Below are 17,532 nucleotides of genomic sequence, written 5' to 3' on the forward strand. Positions count from 1 at the left end.
AAAAATACTGCTTAGCCCTGTTATTTAGCCCAATAAACCCAAGCTAAACGAAAGTAAAAGTCCTTCTTTGGAAACTTAATCCACTCTTCCCATCTTATTCTCTCTACACCCCCTGCATAAATGTCTTTATGAAACCAGGCTCCCCTAACATACCGAGCATATCCATTGATGTGTTGTGTCAACATGTGTTTGTTGAGTGTTTACTACGTGCACTGGGAATTTATCAAGAGAAGAAAAGAGCATTGGCCAAGAGGCACAGCCCCCTCCCCTCCCTCTGCTTTGGTCCATGTCCTTTCTTGTCCTCTCTTTGTGCTCTTCAAGGCCCACCTCCTCCAGGAAGTCTTCCCTTTCTTCTCCCTCCTCTGCATCTTACAGGATACAGTCTATACAAAGCTTTTGAAGATTCATATCACCTAGACTAAAGGTTTTAAGAGAATAGTAACCACATCATCTATGATTTGTATGTTCAGTCCTCACTAATGAACCATATATTTAGTGAATACAATAAGGATAGAATAGGGAAGATGGTGCAGACCACAGCCTCCTGAAGTGGAGAAAAGCTGCAAAGAACCCATTCATGAGTAGTGAGATGAATACTAAGGAACGGAAGTAGAGAGTGTTATGAAACTATGTACCAGGGACGTGGATGCTGAACCGAGGGTAGGGTTTGGAGGGGCTTCTTTGGGGAAGTCAAATTTAGCTGAGATTTGAAGGGTGAGATGAGGTGCTTGGCGGGAGGCCCCCAAGGGGACAGAACCGAGGTGCACAGGTGGAAGTGAAGGTTGGCAGGTGTAGCTGAAACCCAGGGAGCCAGAGGGGCAGAGTTAACACAGGAGGCTGGAGGGCTAGGTGAGGGTCAGGTCGTGTACTGCCGTGCATGGCACCTTAGAGAATTCGAGCTTCATTCTGTGACCAAGGGGAGCCACTGGATGCTATTAACTGGAGGAGGAACAAAATCACACTTGCCTTTTGGAAAAGTCCCCCTGGCTGATGAAGGGGAAAGCACTAGAGAGAGCCTGGTTGTCTCTAGCACTGCTTGGCCAGTATGTACTCAACTATTTGTGGGCTGATTGATAATACAGTGAGTGCTTTTCCATCAGGTTAACATTTCTCTCTACGTCTCCATGTCTCACCATCCATCTGGCACTTTTTCCTATGGCCTCTTCCCTACCAGTCCTTCAAATAACTCTGGAATTTTCCTCTTGTAAAAAAAAGGAAAAAAAAAAGATTTAAACACGCACTTCACAAGAGAAGCTAACCAAATTGTCAATACACATGTTAAGAGGCAATCAACTCTATTTTTGTAATCAGCGAACCACAGTCATAAACCACTACACCACTTAGCAGAACAATGTAGATTAAAAGAGTGGCCATACCTGCTGTTTTATGGGATTCTGATACTCTGCTGATGAGAGTAGTCTGTGGTTTACCCTCTGTGGAAAAATGGCAGTTTTTCCTAAAAGTGAACATATATTTACCCTATGACCCTGCAACTGTGCTGAAAGATATATACAAAGAAATTCATGGTAACATTATGAATGTGTGAACATGTTGAACTAAATACATGTGAACATGGACAAATTGTGGTATATTCATACTATAGAGCACTGAAAGGAAATGAACTATAGCTACACCAACAATATAACGTAGAGCAAAAAGAAGCCAGACTTGAAAGAATAAATACCGTGATTCTAATTACGTAAGGGCTTCAATTCAATTGACACTATGAGAAATCAGGATAGTGGCTACCTTTGTTGAGTTAGGGAGGAGGTAGAGACTGAGAAGGGCCACAGGCATGGGTATGTCTGGAAGTGTTCATTATGTCCTATTTCTTGACCTGTAGGCTTAGGATTTGTGCGCTCTTCTGTATGTTTGTTGCATTTTAATGAAAAACAAGCAAACAGGAAGGAAGAGAACACTTAAGATTCTATCCCAAAGAAGTAAAAAAAGAAGGCTCAAGATATCAAAATGGTCTCCTTCTCAGCTTTAAATTTGTGGCAAGGATAACCTGAGACTTAAAAAACTTGGGGAGTTCTCTCTTTCTGATCTTACCTGATATCATTTCCTTCTGCATAGCCTTTCCCCCGGGGATGCACCTGGGGGATACTGTTCAACAGGATCCTCAGCGCTAGGCTGAGGGGTGGGGGGGGAATTCTCCTTTTGAAGGAATCTTTTTTTCTTTTTTTTAACCTTGGTTTTGAAGGCACAATCTTTTCACACTTGCTTCTTTCTCTTTCTGCCTTTTGGGTCACGCCCTTTCATTAGTTCTCTAACTCACCTACCTCCCCCCCCCCCCCCCCCCCCCCCCGCCCAGGGCTCTGGAGCATTTCTTCCTCTTCTCAACTATACTATGCACTGGGCAGGCTCTCTCTCTTTACTTTGCACATTTCTGAATTGTTTGTAATTGTTGCAAAAACTATATCATAGCTTTGGAATTAAAAATGCAAATATATTTTTCAAAAATTCTGGCTTTGCCATGCAGACTTATCTTGGTGCCATTGGGCAATCAAAGATATCTCACACCCGAATGATATACCCCCACCATTTGTATTACCAACTCTATACTAGTGTCTCTGCAATATTGTTTCCATAGGGAGATGTGTAACCACTGGGCAAGTGGCCTTAACCTTTCTGACCTCAATTTGTTTGTTTCTAATGAGGATCATAACAATCCTTTCCTCTTGCGGTTGTTGTGAGATTTGAATGAGGTATTATATAGAGAATGTCTGGTGCGGAATAGTTGCTCAATAAATGGGAGTTATCCTTGCAATCCCACTAAGGGCAGGAAGTACTATTGATTTGTACCTGCAGACCTGAAGGATTAAAAAAAGTAGGACGTATTATTTAGAGGAATTCATTTGTAGACAGCCACTGGTGTACCTGGTCCTAATGAAAAAATTCGTCACTTCTCTAAAACGCCCGTCAGCCCCAAGGAAAGGTCAGCTTGATTTAGTGACAGATGCAAATAAGACAGGTAAGGCTGCAAAATGTTTGATTTCTTTCACACCTACGTGATTATATCTGCTGACAAGAACTGGGGGGCAAGAAGAGTGCTCCATATCTTAGAGAATCTTGTGAGATGCTTTAACAAATCTATAAGAATCGTATATAATTGGCACACGCTTTGTTTGGATGCAAACACTGCTGTTAAAGTAGCGCTTAAAAACAGTTTGTTGGCCTTCTTTTCGTACAGGAGAAACATTTCTCTCGTTTACACTCCTCTCTTGCTTAGCAGACCCTTATTTATCCTGTAATGGAAGCATAATCTGCCCAACATGTCCAAATGCCCACTGTTCTGAATGAGTGGAGTCTGACTCAGTGGGACTTTGGGCTGCCTTTTGTGGAGACAAGCATTTGAAAACCACCCCTCCAAGAGTTTCAAGGAAGTGACCTCTTGCTTGTTCTTGACCTCCTCTGCCGGTTTGTGTGTGTTTCGGTTCTGGCTTTCCAAAAAGACAGAGGAAAAAAGACTCGGAGGCGTGTTCTGAGGACATTGAATGGTTATTTATTGAGAAGCCACAGTCTTCCACACTTTCATAACTGTAGGCTTTATATAAGGCAAAAGCAAGATGGATTCACTACACAGAAAGAAACTGCTCTGCAGAGGACCCCGGGGTCATGCAGTTACAGACCAAAATGCAATGTACATGACAGATATAAAAACCAGTGTGGAACAAAATATTTTAAATTATGGTGACAATCTACTGAAGGAAATATCCATATCTTATTATAAACACATTTATAGTCTAGGGTTGTAATTTAAATATTCAGGTTTTTTACATACACGGTTATCGAAACATAAAAGCAAAATGTGACGTTTAAGAGGATAAACTTGGACAGATGACAGTTGCTCTGAACTGTGCTTGGTGTTTGCTCATGGGAGGATCACCCTTGCCATGGCAAATGACAAGATCAATCCATTGGTATCTAGCCGCCTTTTTTTGTTTGTTTGTTTGTTTTTTGGCTAACTACATGGATCCGTGAAAGGATGAGTTAACAAGGAAAACAGGGGTTCAGTTTTTAGTTTCGGGGGAACACAAAGAACCAAAAAGGTGGCTTGCTGGAGGCTTGCCTTTGTTTTCCAAAAACCAAAGCAGATCTATGTGTCTTACGTTAATTTATTGTACTCGTTTAAATAACTGGCATCCACATAACGCGAAACAGAGAAGTGAAATACTTGGTGTACTCGCCCTCACATCCGTTTACCATCAGTGCATACACAGTATATTAATGAAGCATCATTTAACTTTGCTGAGAACAGGAACACACCTAGCAGTTGGACTATGTATTCTCCATGAACAGTTTTTAAAGAATGGTGCTCCATATTGCTTGTAAACATACAGACATGGAATCAGGAAATCAGTGGGGTGGAAGGTCATTTGCTAATCTTGGTACCACATAGCTAAAATGGCAATTGTATTGTAAACATCTCATGGGCATGGTAGTTGACAGAAAATTCCCTACTGGGGTTAACTAACAGACTAAGGACATGCATTGATTACAGGACTTTGTCCCAAAGGACTCCAGGCCCTAGCCTTCTAGTCATCTTCCTCGTCTTCCTCGTCGCTGTCCTTCATGCTGATCCCCTGCAGGCCCCCACCCTCGCTCACTGATGCAGTGGCTTCCTCCACAGTGAGCCGGTTCCGGATGGTTTCATAGGTCTTGCTGTTTAAGGTCGAGTCCAGGACCCCTTGCAATCGGAAATCTCTATAGGTTTTCTAAGGAGGGAAAAGATCAGTGATAAGCGAGATCTCATCTCCACGAAGGGAGGGAAAGGGCACAAAGCATGTGTGGGTGTGAGAACGCTGACCTTCAGCTCAGTGTCTCACTTAATGCATTGTCAAATGAAAAGCCACCGTACTCAGATTTCACTTGTACTGAAAACTGAGATTCTCTGAATGACAGAAAATGAGAAATTGTGGCAGGATAAACTGTATTAGCTGAGACAAAGCAAAGAACATAAGCTTGTGTTTATTCAGTTCCATAAAGGGAAATGTTCCATAATTGTTTTGATTCATTTTGGTGTTTTTTTTTTTTTTGGGGGGGGGGTCCTGGTTCTTTCTCTTAGGTTGGTGTATTATATAATATGATAGACTGTGTAAGGGGCCATAACACATAAATAATGGATCAAGCGATTATGATATTTTGTGATTTCCTTTGCAGTCTGGTCTTTAATATTTTTGAGGCTCGTAACGGCACATCCCTCTGTCTCATTCACAAGACAGACATATGCATGTTGGTATATGAAACCTATTACGGGCAGCAACAATTATGGGGAGACGGAGTGCTAATGCCTCATCAATATGTTGCAGGCATGTGATTCATTTCTTATCTCCTTGGGAAAGAAGCGTATCTATTCCGTTCACAACTTCATGGTCTCGGGGAAGAAATTTGGCTCTTTTTCAAGAACAATGGCTTGGTATTACTGTACCACAAAGTCTTTCTTTGTTCCTTCAGGCGATCTCTCTTGGATTTCCTGAGGTATCCCAGGGACTGTTTTTTTCTAGAAATCCCTTAGCGTTAATTGAACATGACCAGAAGCATCTGGCTGTTGTCTACTTCTTAACATTTTTTTTTGGAGAAAGGTCTCTCTCTAACAACTTTTCTCATCACACTGCATATCATTTCAGCTACTGATTCTGCCGTGTGTTTCTTCCATTGATATGGGACAGCATTGATATGCTGAAGGAGCATGAGGAGGAATGTTACCCTTCAGTGCACTCCTGTTTGTGACTTCCTTTTCTTGTCATCCATCTAATGAATCATATTATCAACAATCACAGTGTCAACCCCTCTTGAAGGTTACATGTTGTAATGACCGCAGAGTTAACTAGTGAATGAGGCTCAGCTCAGTGAAGTCCGCTAATATCAGATTATGGATAGGATGACCGTGTGTCCCCCTTTCCACTTTGACACTTAGTTAAAAGGTCCTCCTAATTATGGGTCAAGCTGCAAGGCTCTCCTAGGTAGCTAGGTAGCTACCTGAATTGTCTTCATCTTGATGGGAAAGGGTAGGAGGCTGAGTAAATTCTAGGCATGGTGTAGACCAGGTATCCAGAAGATTCACTTTTTTTTTTTTTTTTTTGTACTTTTCAATTGTTTGTTCTCTTTCCACTTAGGATAATCTAATTGGTGCCAGAATATGATGGGAAAAAGAAAGGTAGAAAGCAGCTGGATATTCTCCCCTTTATTCAAATTCCAGAGCGGCATTCCCCAACTCAACTCTAGACGCCTACAAACAGGGACTGTATCCAGTCATTTTTAAATTCTCCATCTTGTAACAGAAGGAGGAGCTCAACTAATATTTATCCACTGTTGGATGAGTGAATAAATGCTTGGTGAATAATCAATGAACGGATGGATGAAGGGAGTGGATGGGAAGGCAGGAAAGAAAGCCAACTATCTTTGGAAATTCGTCTCAGAGAAGGAGGCCTCTGGTTAAGGTGCTCGGTGAAGAGGCCTCTGGTGAAGGTGCTTGTGAATTGTGCTTCACACCTCTGTGCAGCGACACAAGTTTTGCTGGGCCTATCTCTGGCAAAAGTGAGGGAGTTCTTTTGGCAGTGACATTTGTGTCCCTTCCCTGTGGTTCACGTCTCTGTTTTGGGGTTTTTTTTTTGGCAGAAGGCTAAGAATAAGCCTCCTCTCGGACTTACATTTTTTCCTTAATTAAATAGTGCTAATTCCAATATTCCCAACATAGATTCACTAATATCAGTCATGGGAAGGTATTTTAAAATATTAAAATTAATCTCTTCTTTTCATGTCCACCCAGTCAGTGTCAAAAAAAAAATTCCCCCAAAGAAGAGTACTTATGCCCGGGAAATGGAATTTAAGTGCTGAGGCAATGGCTAGTGAGCTTGCCTTCAGGAAGTGAACTTTTAAAAATATGAAAATTAGGCTGGGTCTATACTCCGAGTGCATACATTTCTTTTAAGAGCTGTAGTACACGGCTGTCGGTAACCTTCCCTGGGCAGACGCTTTGTAAGATCAAATGTAGATGATAATAATTCTCTTTAATTACACTCAACGGAACAGTAATTGGTTTTAAGTCAGCACTGGGGTGGAAGAACACCTTCAATGAAATGGTGCTAATCCTAAAGAGACTAAGAAATAGGGCGGGGGTGGGGGGTGGGGGGCTGAGGGGCTAGGGGGTAGAGCTGGGGCTGGGCGGTGGGGGGGACTTCTGGAAAACTGCTAAGAAATAGAAATTCAGCTAGGTTTTATTATTAAAATATTTTTACAGACACTCTGTGCTTTGAATGAGATTTTTGCATCTGAGTGTTTAAAACCCTCTATGGTGAAGCATCAAATGGAAACTGAAATGATCAAAAACGTATTTACCCCCTTCTGTGATCTTATTATTTCATGTAAACCACTGAGATTTCACGCTGAAATAATTATCATTAGTCCAAGGCACACACACAAGAACAGGGAAAAAAGCTACTTTCAGGGTATGTTATCTCACCTTTGTGATCCTTTCCATTTGACTGTATACACGCATTGTAAGAGAAACTAGTTCAATTAACTATGAGAACAATAATGATTTGCATCCTGATAATGATCACAGGACATATTTAGAAAGAGCTGGAGGTAAATATTTCTATTACATTAATTGTGGCAAAATTTTATTTAATTAAACCATAAATGAAATTGGTAATTGATGTGATTAGCATAATGGTACCAAAAGCCAGCTTTTGAAAGTCTAATGCACAGGGCACGATGGCCGCTGCAGTATTTTTGCATGACAGATACATAAAGTATTTTTCTGGCCTGGATAAAATGTCAAATTCCTTTTTATTAATTTTTCCTTTGATGTCTGAGTAATAAATTAAGCATGCATCCCAAAGTGATTTCAGAGGTTTTTCTTGCCTGAGATGCTATTTTAGAAATCGTCTTGTTTTCTATGCAAACCAATATTCTTTGTGCTAAGGAAGTTCTGCAGCTTGACAATGAAATGTATTTCAGTAAGCTATTTGCAAAAAAGAATAATTATTTTTTCTTTTACCTTTACCATCCTAATTAGTGTTTTCAATTGATAAATGTGAAGCTGTAAGTCCATCCGGTCTGTCAACCAGGTGCAGATCACGTTCATGGAGCTGTTGTACCATTGCTGAAAAAAGAGACAAAAGTTCTCCAGCCAACACATCACGAAGCATTCAAAGAGTAGAGGGAACAGGCCACGTTTGAGCACCTGCTCTGTTCCAAGGAGAAACTAAACGGTTAAAGAGAACTGGAGAGCATAGACATCGTGAACATTAACTGACACAAAATCACAAGGTACCAGATCGGCCTGAAAGAAATGGGTTCGGACTTAGCATCTAACACAGAACTCTCCCGCTACAGACATCTCCTATACGATCGATTCCTATAGACCATCTTTTGCTCTTCTGATTCTCCTTTTTGTTGGTTAGTTTCACTCAGTTGAGATTCAAGTCACTGTCTATTTCCTAATGCCACCATTTCAGATGCCCAGGGAGATGGGGCTTCTCCACTGGACAAACGGATGTCACCTGCTACTTACCTTTTGAAAAAACCCAGACCCTGTCTGCTTAGGACAATTCTGGGAATCCGGCTGAGAGCCTTACGAATTGAATGTGAAGTTTACCTTCAGTGACCCTATTGGCATTGGGATAGAGACAATGAAGGTTTCTCTTTAAGGGCCAAATTACACTCTGGGCAGCATATATGCCCTTACGTTGGCTGTGCAATCTGTTTTAATCTTAACACCAAAAAATTATGGAAGATGAGAGAAAAAAAACATCTACAAATGAGCTCATTTCAAGCTGTTGAAATCATACTTCCCCTTAAGGGGGTTAAATTTTGCTTCTTGTCTGTGAAAAATGCTTGAAGCTGTGTCACTTTAGACTGCCACCCCTGTGGTGCAGGAAGTCTCTGGTGCGGTATAATTTTGCAGTACTGCTCATATATTCATAAATCTCACTCAGAGACATATGAACAGTGTTATGAAGTGTCAGTATGAAAAAAAATCTAATCTTTTAAACTTCACCAGGTTTCATTACGCATTGCCGCTTATACCAAACAATTTACAAATAAAATGAAAAGGTGTGGATGGACCTATATATTTATTTATAGGGCATCTATATGAACTGTGCACAGCAAACATGTAAGAAAAAGAGTAGTTACAGAACCGAGGCGACGCGTGCTCTCATGCTAACACACACACACACACACGCGCGCGCGCGCACGCACACACACACACGCACACACGTGCGCGCGCACAAGCACACGCGCACACACTGCGCACCAGTGGGGATTTGAAAAGCATAAATAAAAACATGTTTCTGATGGTAAACTCCACCCTTTCTCACCTAAAGATCATCCAAAATCAGTTTATGCCTAACACTCACAGTTTTTCTGAAGCCTTGTTTCTGACTTAATTTCTTTTAAAAAAAATTAATTTGGGTTTTTACTCGCAAGGTAGAACTGCCAAGTTTCACCTTGTAAGAAACGACACAGTCTCAGCCATGGCGTTCAGAAGCCCTCTTTGCAATCTTTCATTTCTAGGCTCCTTCCTCATCAGAGCCAATTGTGGCTCTCTTTGGAGCCCAGCCGCAAACAGAGACCACACTACCCCAATCAAGGCGGTATTGCAGCCTCACAGCCAACTTCTGCTCTTTTAAAGATCATGGAGGCGAAACCGTCAGTTTTAGGAACCTTCTGTCCCTCCCCAGGGAGCAGGCGGGGTGGGGGGTGGGGATTTTTTCCCTTGAGATTCACAGTTCACTCCATGTAGGAGGGGGGTTCGCCCGGGGTCAAGCTGCTTCAGGCGTGGACAGGTTTTCCCCTCTAGGAGTGAGAATATCTTACTGAAACTTTTTTTTTGGCGGGGGGGGGGGGGGGGGGGGAGGGGAGAGGCAGTGATTATTGGGGAGTGTTTTTGGCACCTCCTGCCTTGGGATTCTGGAGCTTTTGCTGTCACTGCATCTGGGTTTGTTAAGAAGGGGTCTGGAGACAGAAATATCACCAGGTTCCTGGTGTTTCTGCAGCCCTACCTTACTCTCAGCAAGTGGGGGGCTCTCTTGTGTTCACCTCAGCCCTCAAATGCCATTTGCTGGCTTTATCTGACATGCAATCTGGGGACTCAAATAATGTAATTTGAGAGTCAGGAGCATTGCTCCCCTCTCTCCTGTACCTCCTGGGGTTGGAAGATGACCTTCGAAGAACATGGGGACCTCCTGGCCAAACCTACACATCCAGGGCCACATGACGGGTGCATCTCAGGGACACAAAAGAGGAATGTGGCACTCTGGCTCCTAGGCAGAGGTGGCATTTTGCTTTGGCTGTGACAACAGGCAAACCGGCGCTGGCTTCTATCACTGCCAGCAAGCCTTGTGCAACATGCCTTTTTCTCTTTGCTGAGAGACGTGCCACCTTTCAGGGGGGAAAAAAAAAAATAACGACCCTCCCCACCCTCCCCACCCCCGTCCTCATTTTGTATGGGTGATTCCCATTCTTGTCAAATGGCTTTTAGAGAGCAAACAATAAAAACAAAAGTAAAAAGGTAGAATACTCTCAATACTCTGTCTCTGCTGCTGAAAGCATAGGGAGGTAGGAAATGCATACAGCGATGGCTCAGCGTGTCACGCTTGCAGATTCCCACCCCAGGAGAACAAGCAAAGCCCTGGAACATCCATGCCTTTCCTCCTGGATCTCACATCTAGCAAAAGAAGTGTAAAAAATGTATGATGCCCCATTGGCTACGCATTTAAAGAGGCAAAAGGGAGTAAGTCACTCCTTTCCAAACCTTATGCTCAGTAGATGAAGTTGGATACAGCACAGCGCTAACTTGGTTTTCCAGAAAGGCGCTTAAAGGCATTTGGATGTCGGAGAAAGCAGGAGTCACTGCCTTCTAGAACTTTAAAATGTTAGAGGTGAAAAACAGCTTCCGTATTATCGTCTGTACAGGACGAAACAGAGGCCCAGAGAGGTGAAGCGACTTGAGCAAGGTCACACAGCTAGTGAGTTCAGAAGAGGCAGTTCTTCAGGATTAGGCACTGCACTGAAACAGCTGATCGTCTAATTACTCCTCCCGAGGATGGTACAATAGTGTGCCGGTCATGAGAGTCGGTTTGGAGCACCTCTTTCCAACTCCATATTCAGGATATCACATTGACAGCTAGAAATAGGCCTTGGTGGGAGTTTTTACACCGTGGAAATTGGCAAACACCACAAGCCAGGGCATTCTCCCTCCCAGAAAGCCAGTTGTTACACGCTTACCAGCCCATTGCTGGGTATCTGGGTTCCTGCTTGTCCTCGCGTGGTCCTTATTACTCAGGTTTGCGTTATTTGAGATTGATGCTAATAAAGCAGATTGGTTATGATTCTTCAAAAGAGGAAATAACACATTTTAAGGCCTCCTATTTTGTTTCATCTTGGGTTCAGATGTGCCTTTTCCAGAAATATCCTAACCCCGGGACACTAAAATTTTGGTAAAATGCACTCTAAACCCTTAAGAATAAAGTCGTGAACTGACAACATGGACTAAGTAAGGATAATCGCGACTCCTTTGCCAGCCTCCCCTTAGTTCAGGTGTATTCATTGGGAACTCCCTAAATAAGGTCACCTTAATCCTAAAAATGCACTAGAGAAATAAAATCCTAGTACCCAGGGCCCCTTTAAAAGAAAGGGGATAATTATGTGGAGGTTTTGGAGCTAAAACCCAAAAGGTTTCCCATCTAAAGGAAGTCCCTGGGAAAACTGGGGACTCCTCTAGGAGTTGCAACCGGATCTGAAAGTTCTAGTTAGGAGGACCCGGAAGGCTGATCGGAGACTCTGCCTGTTCGTCTTTCTTCTTCCTTTCTACAGTGTAGTCATTAAGAACATAGGCCTTACTCGTCTTTTCCCTGGTTTTGTAATCTAGGGCAGATTACTTATGGTTTCAAAGACTCAGTTTCCTCTTCAGAAAATGGGGATTCATCAGCCTTTCATGGTCTTTTTGAGGGTGAGAGGAAGTAATCCTAGTAAGGCTCTCAGCACAGTACTTGGTACTTATTAAGGTTTCAATTAACGTTAGTTCCTGCCGTCATCACCACCATCACTAACCTCTCCATCACCATCACCATTATCAGCCCGTGCTTCTCTGTCTTTTTCTCACACTAAGAAATGCCACAGAACAAGGGAGAAAGGAGAGAGCAAGTGAACACAGAAACCCTGTGGTGGTGGAAAACACTGCTCGTCCTAGAGCACCTCTGGAATTGCGTGTCTAAGTCTTACAGGACACAAACTCCATCTTCGCAATTCCACCGTAAAGTTGTTCAGTGGTAGATCATCACCCAAACCCATACAAGCATCCTTGGGTGCATAAAGCACATTTTAAACTATACTGACCTAGATTTAATAACGGATTAAAAGGATTCGGACAAATAACGAGTGATTTTTCAACTTTGTGTGGATAAAGTACAGCTTCAGCTTGGGTTGGCTACTTATTAGCTGGATAACCTTCAAACAAGCTACTTAACTCTCTGACCCTCAGTCTCCTCTTGGAGTTAAAACCAGTACCTACTTCATAGGATTACTGTGAGCGTTAAAAGAGACAATTATGTAAAGTGACCAGGAGAATGACTGTCACATACTAAACACTCAATAAAATATCGTGACTATTATTACACACAGAAACATAAAGCTGTCCTTTCCATATACAACACAAAGGAATTTTCTTGATTCATTTCTAGTAGGAGCTTAATTAACATGCAGATATACTCAGGTATTGTGCCCTGTAAACACACTGACTTCGTGCAGAGAAATCCTTATACACAACGTCCCTTCTGTAATATTGGGGTGCACGATAGCCAGGATTAGGGGGAGGCTAGTGAGGCGGGGTCTTGCCCATGCAGGATCCATGGATATTGTCTTTAATATTCTGATATTTCATTCATCCTGGATTATTTGCCTCGGTTTTGATTTTTTAAAGATGCATTAAAATATTTTTGACCTTGACTACTATATTTTTGGACTCCCCCTTAAATTTTACAACCGAGAGGTGACTCATTCACCTCTTCCTAGTCTCTGCCCTTGGGTTCACTGTTCCCCGGGGAAATTTTACCACCAGGAAACGCTGCAGGATTGAGAGCAAAAATGAATAATTCACACCTCGCTGGCCAATAGAAGGTTCGGACTTCCACTTTAGATTGGGATAGTCCCTAATCAGCAAGCAAGGGTGTGATTATATGGTGGCGTGGCTTTATGTTGCTTTACCTCTGCCGCCCTCAGGGCCACCTGGACGAGTCTAAATTCCTACACGGATGAGGATCTGAGTTCTATTGTTAGATCATCTCTAAATATGTATTGCCTTTGAAACTGGCATTCCCCGTCTTGATGTTAATTTGATGTCCTAAAGAGACCTCACTGTTAATGATTCGTTTGTTTTCCGAGCTACCCACGTATCACGTGAGGGGCAATGACAACAAGGAACAGAGGCCCAACGGAAAACTCTTCAGTGTGCTTCCCTTCGCACTAATCACAAGGGCAATTAATGTATGTCCTTCACTTAAGCAACCCCCTATCACACCGGACTGCGTATAAGACGTTGGAGTCTACTGTCTTAAATGAAGTACTATTTCGCACACGATTCGCCAACACACACACACACACACACACACACACACGGGCACAATGAACAAAAGTATAGGTATCCATCCCCCACTTCTCCAAAGTTTGCCTTAGGCCACTTCCCTTTTACGAAAGACCTACATTAGCACCCGTTTTTGCTATCAGAAAGAAATTGGAAGAGGACTTTGGCTTTAATGAGAAAAGGCAAAAAGCAAAAGCAGCGTTCTGGGTTTGTGTTGCAATGAATTGTTATACAGGGAGCATGTACCCCAGGCAGGGAGAGTGGCCCCACCAAACTCCTTCCGCGGGAACTATACTCAGCATCTCAGTCTCAAGCTGCCACAGGTCTGACTTGCCTCTGTGAGCATCTGTGCCTTGTCTCCATTTATTCTATGCATCCTTCAGCCAGATGTGTCCTAAGGTACTAGAAGAGCCTTGGGGCGCCTGGGAGGCTCAGTCGGTTAAGCGTCTGACTCTTCAGTTGGGCTCAGGTCATGATCTCGCAGACTGTGGAATGAAGCCCCACATTGGGCTCTGCCCTGGCAGCTTGGAGCCTGCCTGGGATTCTCTTTCTCCCTCTCTCTCTCTCTCTGCCCCTGCTCATGCTCTCTCTGTCCTGCTCTCTCAAAATAAATAAATAAACATGAAAAGAGGATTAAAGAAAAAAGAAAAGCCTAAAAAAGGTTATGGTTTAGGTCTGAGAATGCTCAAAAAGTTTTCCATACAAACTAAATGGTGTTTCTTTACACCATTCCAGTTCAGGAAGGTTTTCACAGGAACTCTATTTTCGGATAGCAAGGGAAACCTGTAGTTACCTACGCAGGGAACACCGAGCCTTTACGATGTCCAAGTGCTATGCACAGCATTCTACAAGCAGTTTATCATTCAGTCATTGAGTTGAACTCTTAAGAGGCTGACACTATTAACAGCCTCATTTGTAGAGGAGGAAATTAAATAAGTACTCTGGGGTCACAAAGCATCAGTACGTGGTAGGAGAGGCTTCAGGTTGGTTATTTACCACGACATCTGTATGAGCTGTCCCATTCAACTCAATAATTAAAAAACGTAATGGTTTGTTTATAGAGAGACAACTCCAGTTCTAGGTGTCTCCTCAGCAAAGCCATTCAGCTCCAAAACTCTCAAAGGAGAAGGGTGTGGGTAGGATAATGTTGTTGAACCTGTTTCCCTCAGAACCTGAGCTTGACTTGGTAGTGAAAAGATTCTACTTTTTGTGAGCTTGGAACATTGCTAAGCAGAATGTGGGAAAACCACTCAACAACCTTAAAGGACTAAGAGAGACCATCACTGCTGAAACTTAATGGAAATGATTAGAAAAAGCTGTATGGGAATGAGGCCATGCCATTTCTTAGCTAGAATCCATGTATTTTTTTTTTCTTCTCCTTTGTAGCCCTATCTGATCTCTTCTTCTTTTCTTTTAGGTTAGTAACTCAGCAAATGCTACTGGGAGAAAGTTCTCACGGTGGGCAGGTTGAGTTTCCAAGGTGAAATACAATTAGCAAAGTTACCTTTATCACAATGTATCGAATTTTCTTAAGAGTTTGGAGATACAAGTTTCTTAAGAGTTTGGAGATACAAAAGTTATAACACTGATTACAATTTCAGTGCTGAAAAATTATACATCATAAACTTTAAAGTCTTCGGTGAGTAGGGACAGTAAAATAGTAGAGCCTTGGGGAAATTTGGTTTCACGTGAAATTGAAGAGGGCACCATCAGAAAATGTTATAGAAGAAACAATTTTAGGCAGAGTCCCAAAGCCAATGAAAACAGTCTAGCGCAAAACTCAGTTCTTCCTCTGTCGCTTTTCTCTTTAAAGAAAAATTTGATTGGGGCACCTGGGTGGGCTTAGTTGGTTAAATGTCCGACTCCTGATCTCGGCTCAGGCCATGATCTCACGGTTTGTGAGATTAAGCCCTGAGTCAGGCTCTGCGTGTGCTCTCTCTCTCTCTCTCTCTCTCTCTCGCTCTCTCTCTCTCTCTCTCTCTCTCAAAATAAATAAACGCTACAAAAGCATCGTACTGAAGTATAACATGCATACAGTAGTGTCTCGCTTTAAGTAAAACATATACGCATATATACACATGCCAAACAAGACATGTTGTCCCATGCCTATAACTGAGGGTAATATTTCGCCCAATATTGTAAAAATGAGCTCTTTTTGAAATTACGGTATTGGGCCTAAGGTACAATAACCACCACGCAGAAACTTCACACACCTTCTTGTATTAAAAATTTGTGACTCACTCTAATATATCCTAGGATAAATGATAGCTGAAATCTAAAAGGATTGGAGTTCTATTGTTAGTTCATTTCTAAATGCATATTTCCTTTGAAACCAGCATGGTCAAGCCATATATGCTGGGCAGACACAGCACTAAAAGCCTGGGCAGTCTGTGGCTAACTTCTCAACAGTTGAATTTCTCTTATCACTTGTAGTCTCGTTTCACAGGGGAGGAAACTGAGACTCGGAGAAGTGATCTGGGAGCTAGCAAGAGCCGGAGCATAGGAGGCTGAGAGGCAGTGCAGCCTAGTGGCTAAGAGAATGGACGTGAACCGGGCTTTCTTGTGTTTGAATCTTGGTAAGTCCCTTAACCCCTCCGAGCCTCGGTTTCCTCCTCTGCTAAATGGGGGCTGTAATAACAACTACTTAGGGTTGCTCTGGGGATTAAAAGAGTTAATAGGTCTGGAGGACTTACCACAGTGCCAGGCACATACTACAATGTTAGCTGTTAATACCACAGCCACGCCATCACACCCTGCGTCACAAATAAGGAATCTTTCTAAGTGCAAGCTCTGTAGGGTTGCACAAAGCATTCTGAGAAACTTCCGTTCTTCTAAAAATGTCTGTGTAAACAGACAATGTGTAACCTCTTGATAACCATCCTGTATTTCTGGGCTGAAGAAGCATAATGAATGCTGGAAGGTTTTAATTTTTTCTTTGGAAAGTACCCTTTCTCCAACTCCACAGAGCCACGCTTCAGAGAAATTGCCTCAGCACCTTGCCTCGAGTGTCTCAAGAAGGAAGGGCATTCTGTTTGTTGGCAATGAGTCAAAGAGGAAGATAATACTTTGACCACACCCATGTGACTAAGTTCTTCACTTTGCTTTTTGTGACAAAAGGGTGTTATTATTAGTTAGGGGGAAAAAACCCGCAACCTATTTAAACTGCTGTATTGAAATACTGTAATGAAATATTTTACGTTTGAAGCTTTCAGTGCATATTTCTTCCTTACAATATGGGTAATTTAAGAGCATGTGAAAAGCATCATCCAGGGTTTCTTTACACTTCTACCAAGTACCCATAGCTTTGTTAACCCAAGCCACAATTCCACAGCCCCGTGGGTCTCTCAGGTCTGAGGATTGCCAGGGATCTTGTTGTATTCAGTGTTCTATTCCAGATTCAGAGAGGGTCTGGTAAAGAAACCTTGGCACATTCAAGCCATGTATGCCGAATGGGCAAAGCAGTAAGCACCCGCATGCAAATTTCAAGATTTGTCAAAGTTCCCCAAGGGCTGAAGCCACACTTCCTAAAGGGCAGATCATCTGAGTGCTTTGAAAAATGGGTACGTAGTTGAAAGGCATCATCTTTTGCTTTACTCGAGTGTTACTGTAATTCAGGATTTGATTCACCAAAACAACCGTACCTAGAAATGGGTATTTCCCAGTCCCCGCTTCAGGACGCTCAGCTAAAAAAAGCACAGAGACACCAAAAAATAAACAGACATCGAAGTAGAGGATTTGGGTAATCAGAATGAACTTCCAGGCTGTCTCAAAAGTCCTTTTTAGTGGAGTTGTTGTTGTTGTTGCTTTTTAAAAACTATATAATTCTTTGGATGTCTAAAAACCCATTTCATTGAGGTCTTTGTAAAGCTGTCTTACTGCTGTGGCTCTTCAAGGTACTAAACTCTGGATTACCTGGCCCCAAAGTCTGATGCAATCCAGAC

At 42.5% G+C, this 17,532-nt stretch overlaps 1 protein-coding gene across 13 annotated transcripts in view; it reads right to left on the bottom strand.

The window, feature by feature from the left end:
* Positions 1-3,442: 3,442 nt before the first annotated feature.
* Positions 3,443-17,532, bottom strand: part of CADPS (calcium dependent secretion activator) — a 477,475-nt gene continuing 463,385 nt past the window's right edge. For all 13 annotated transcript variants that reach the window (XM_049642654.1, XM_049642655.1, XM_049642657.1 and 10 more), the window contains 2 exons: positions 8,006-8,110; positions 3,443-4,718 (listed from right to left, as the gene is read on the bottom strand). In XM_049642654.1, the coding sequence (XP_049498611.1) occupies positions 4,539-4,718; positions 8,006-8,110 (285 nt within the window). In that variant the 3' untranslated portion in view covers positions 3,443-4,538. The remainder of the gene's footprint in view (positions 4,719-8,005; positions 8,111-17,532) is intronic.

Source organism: Panthera uncia, chromosome A2 (genome assembly GCF_023721935.1).
Source record: "Panthera uncia isolate 11264 chromosome A2, Puncia_PCG_1.0, whole genome shotgun sequence".
NCBI classification, from domain to species: Eukaryota; Metazoa; Chordata; class Mammalia; order Carnivora; family Felidae; genus Panthera; species Panthera uncia.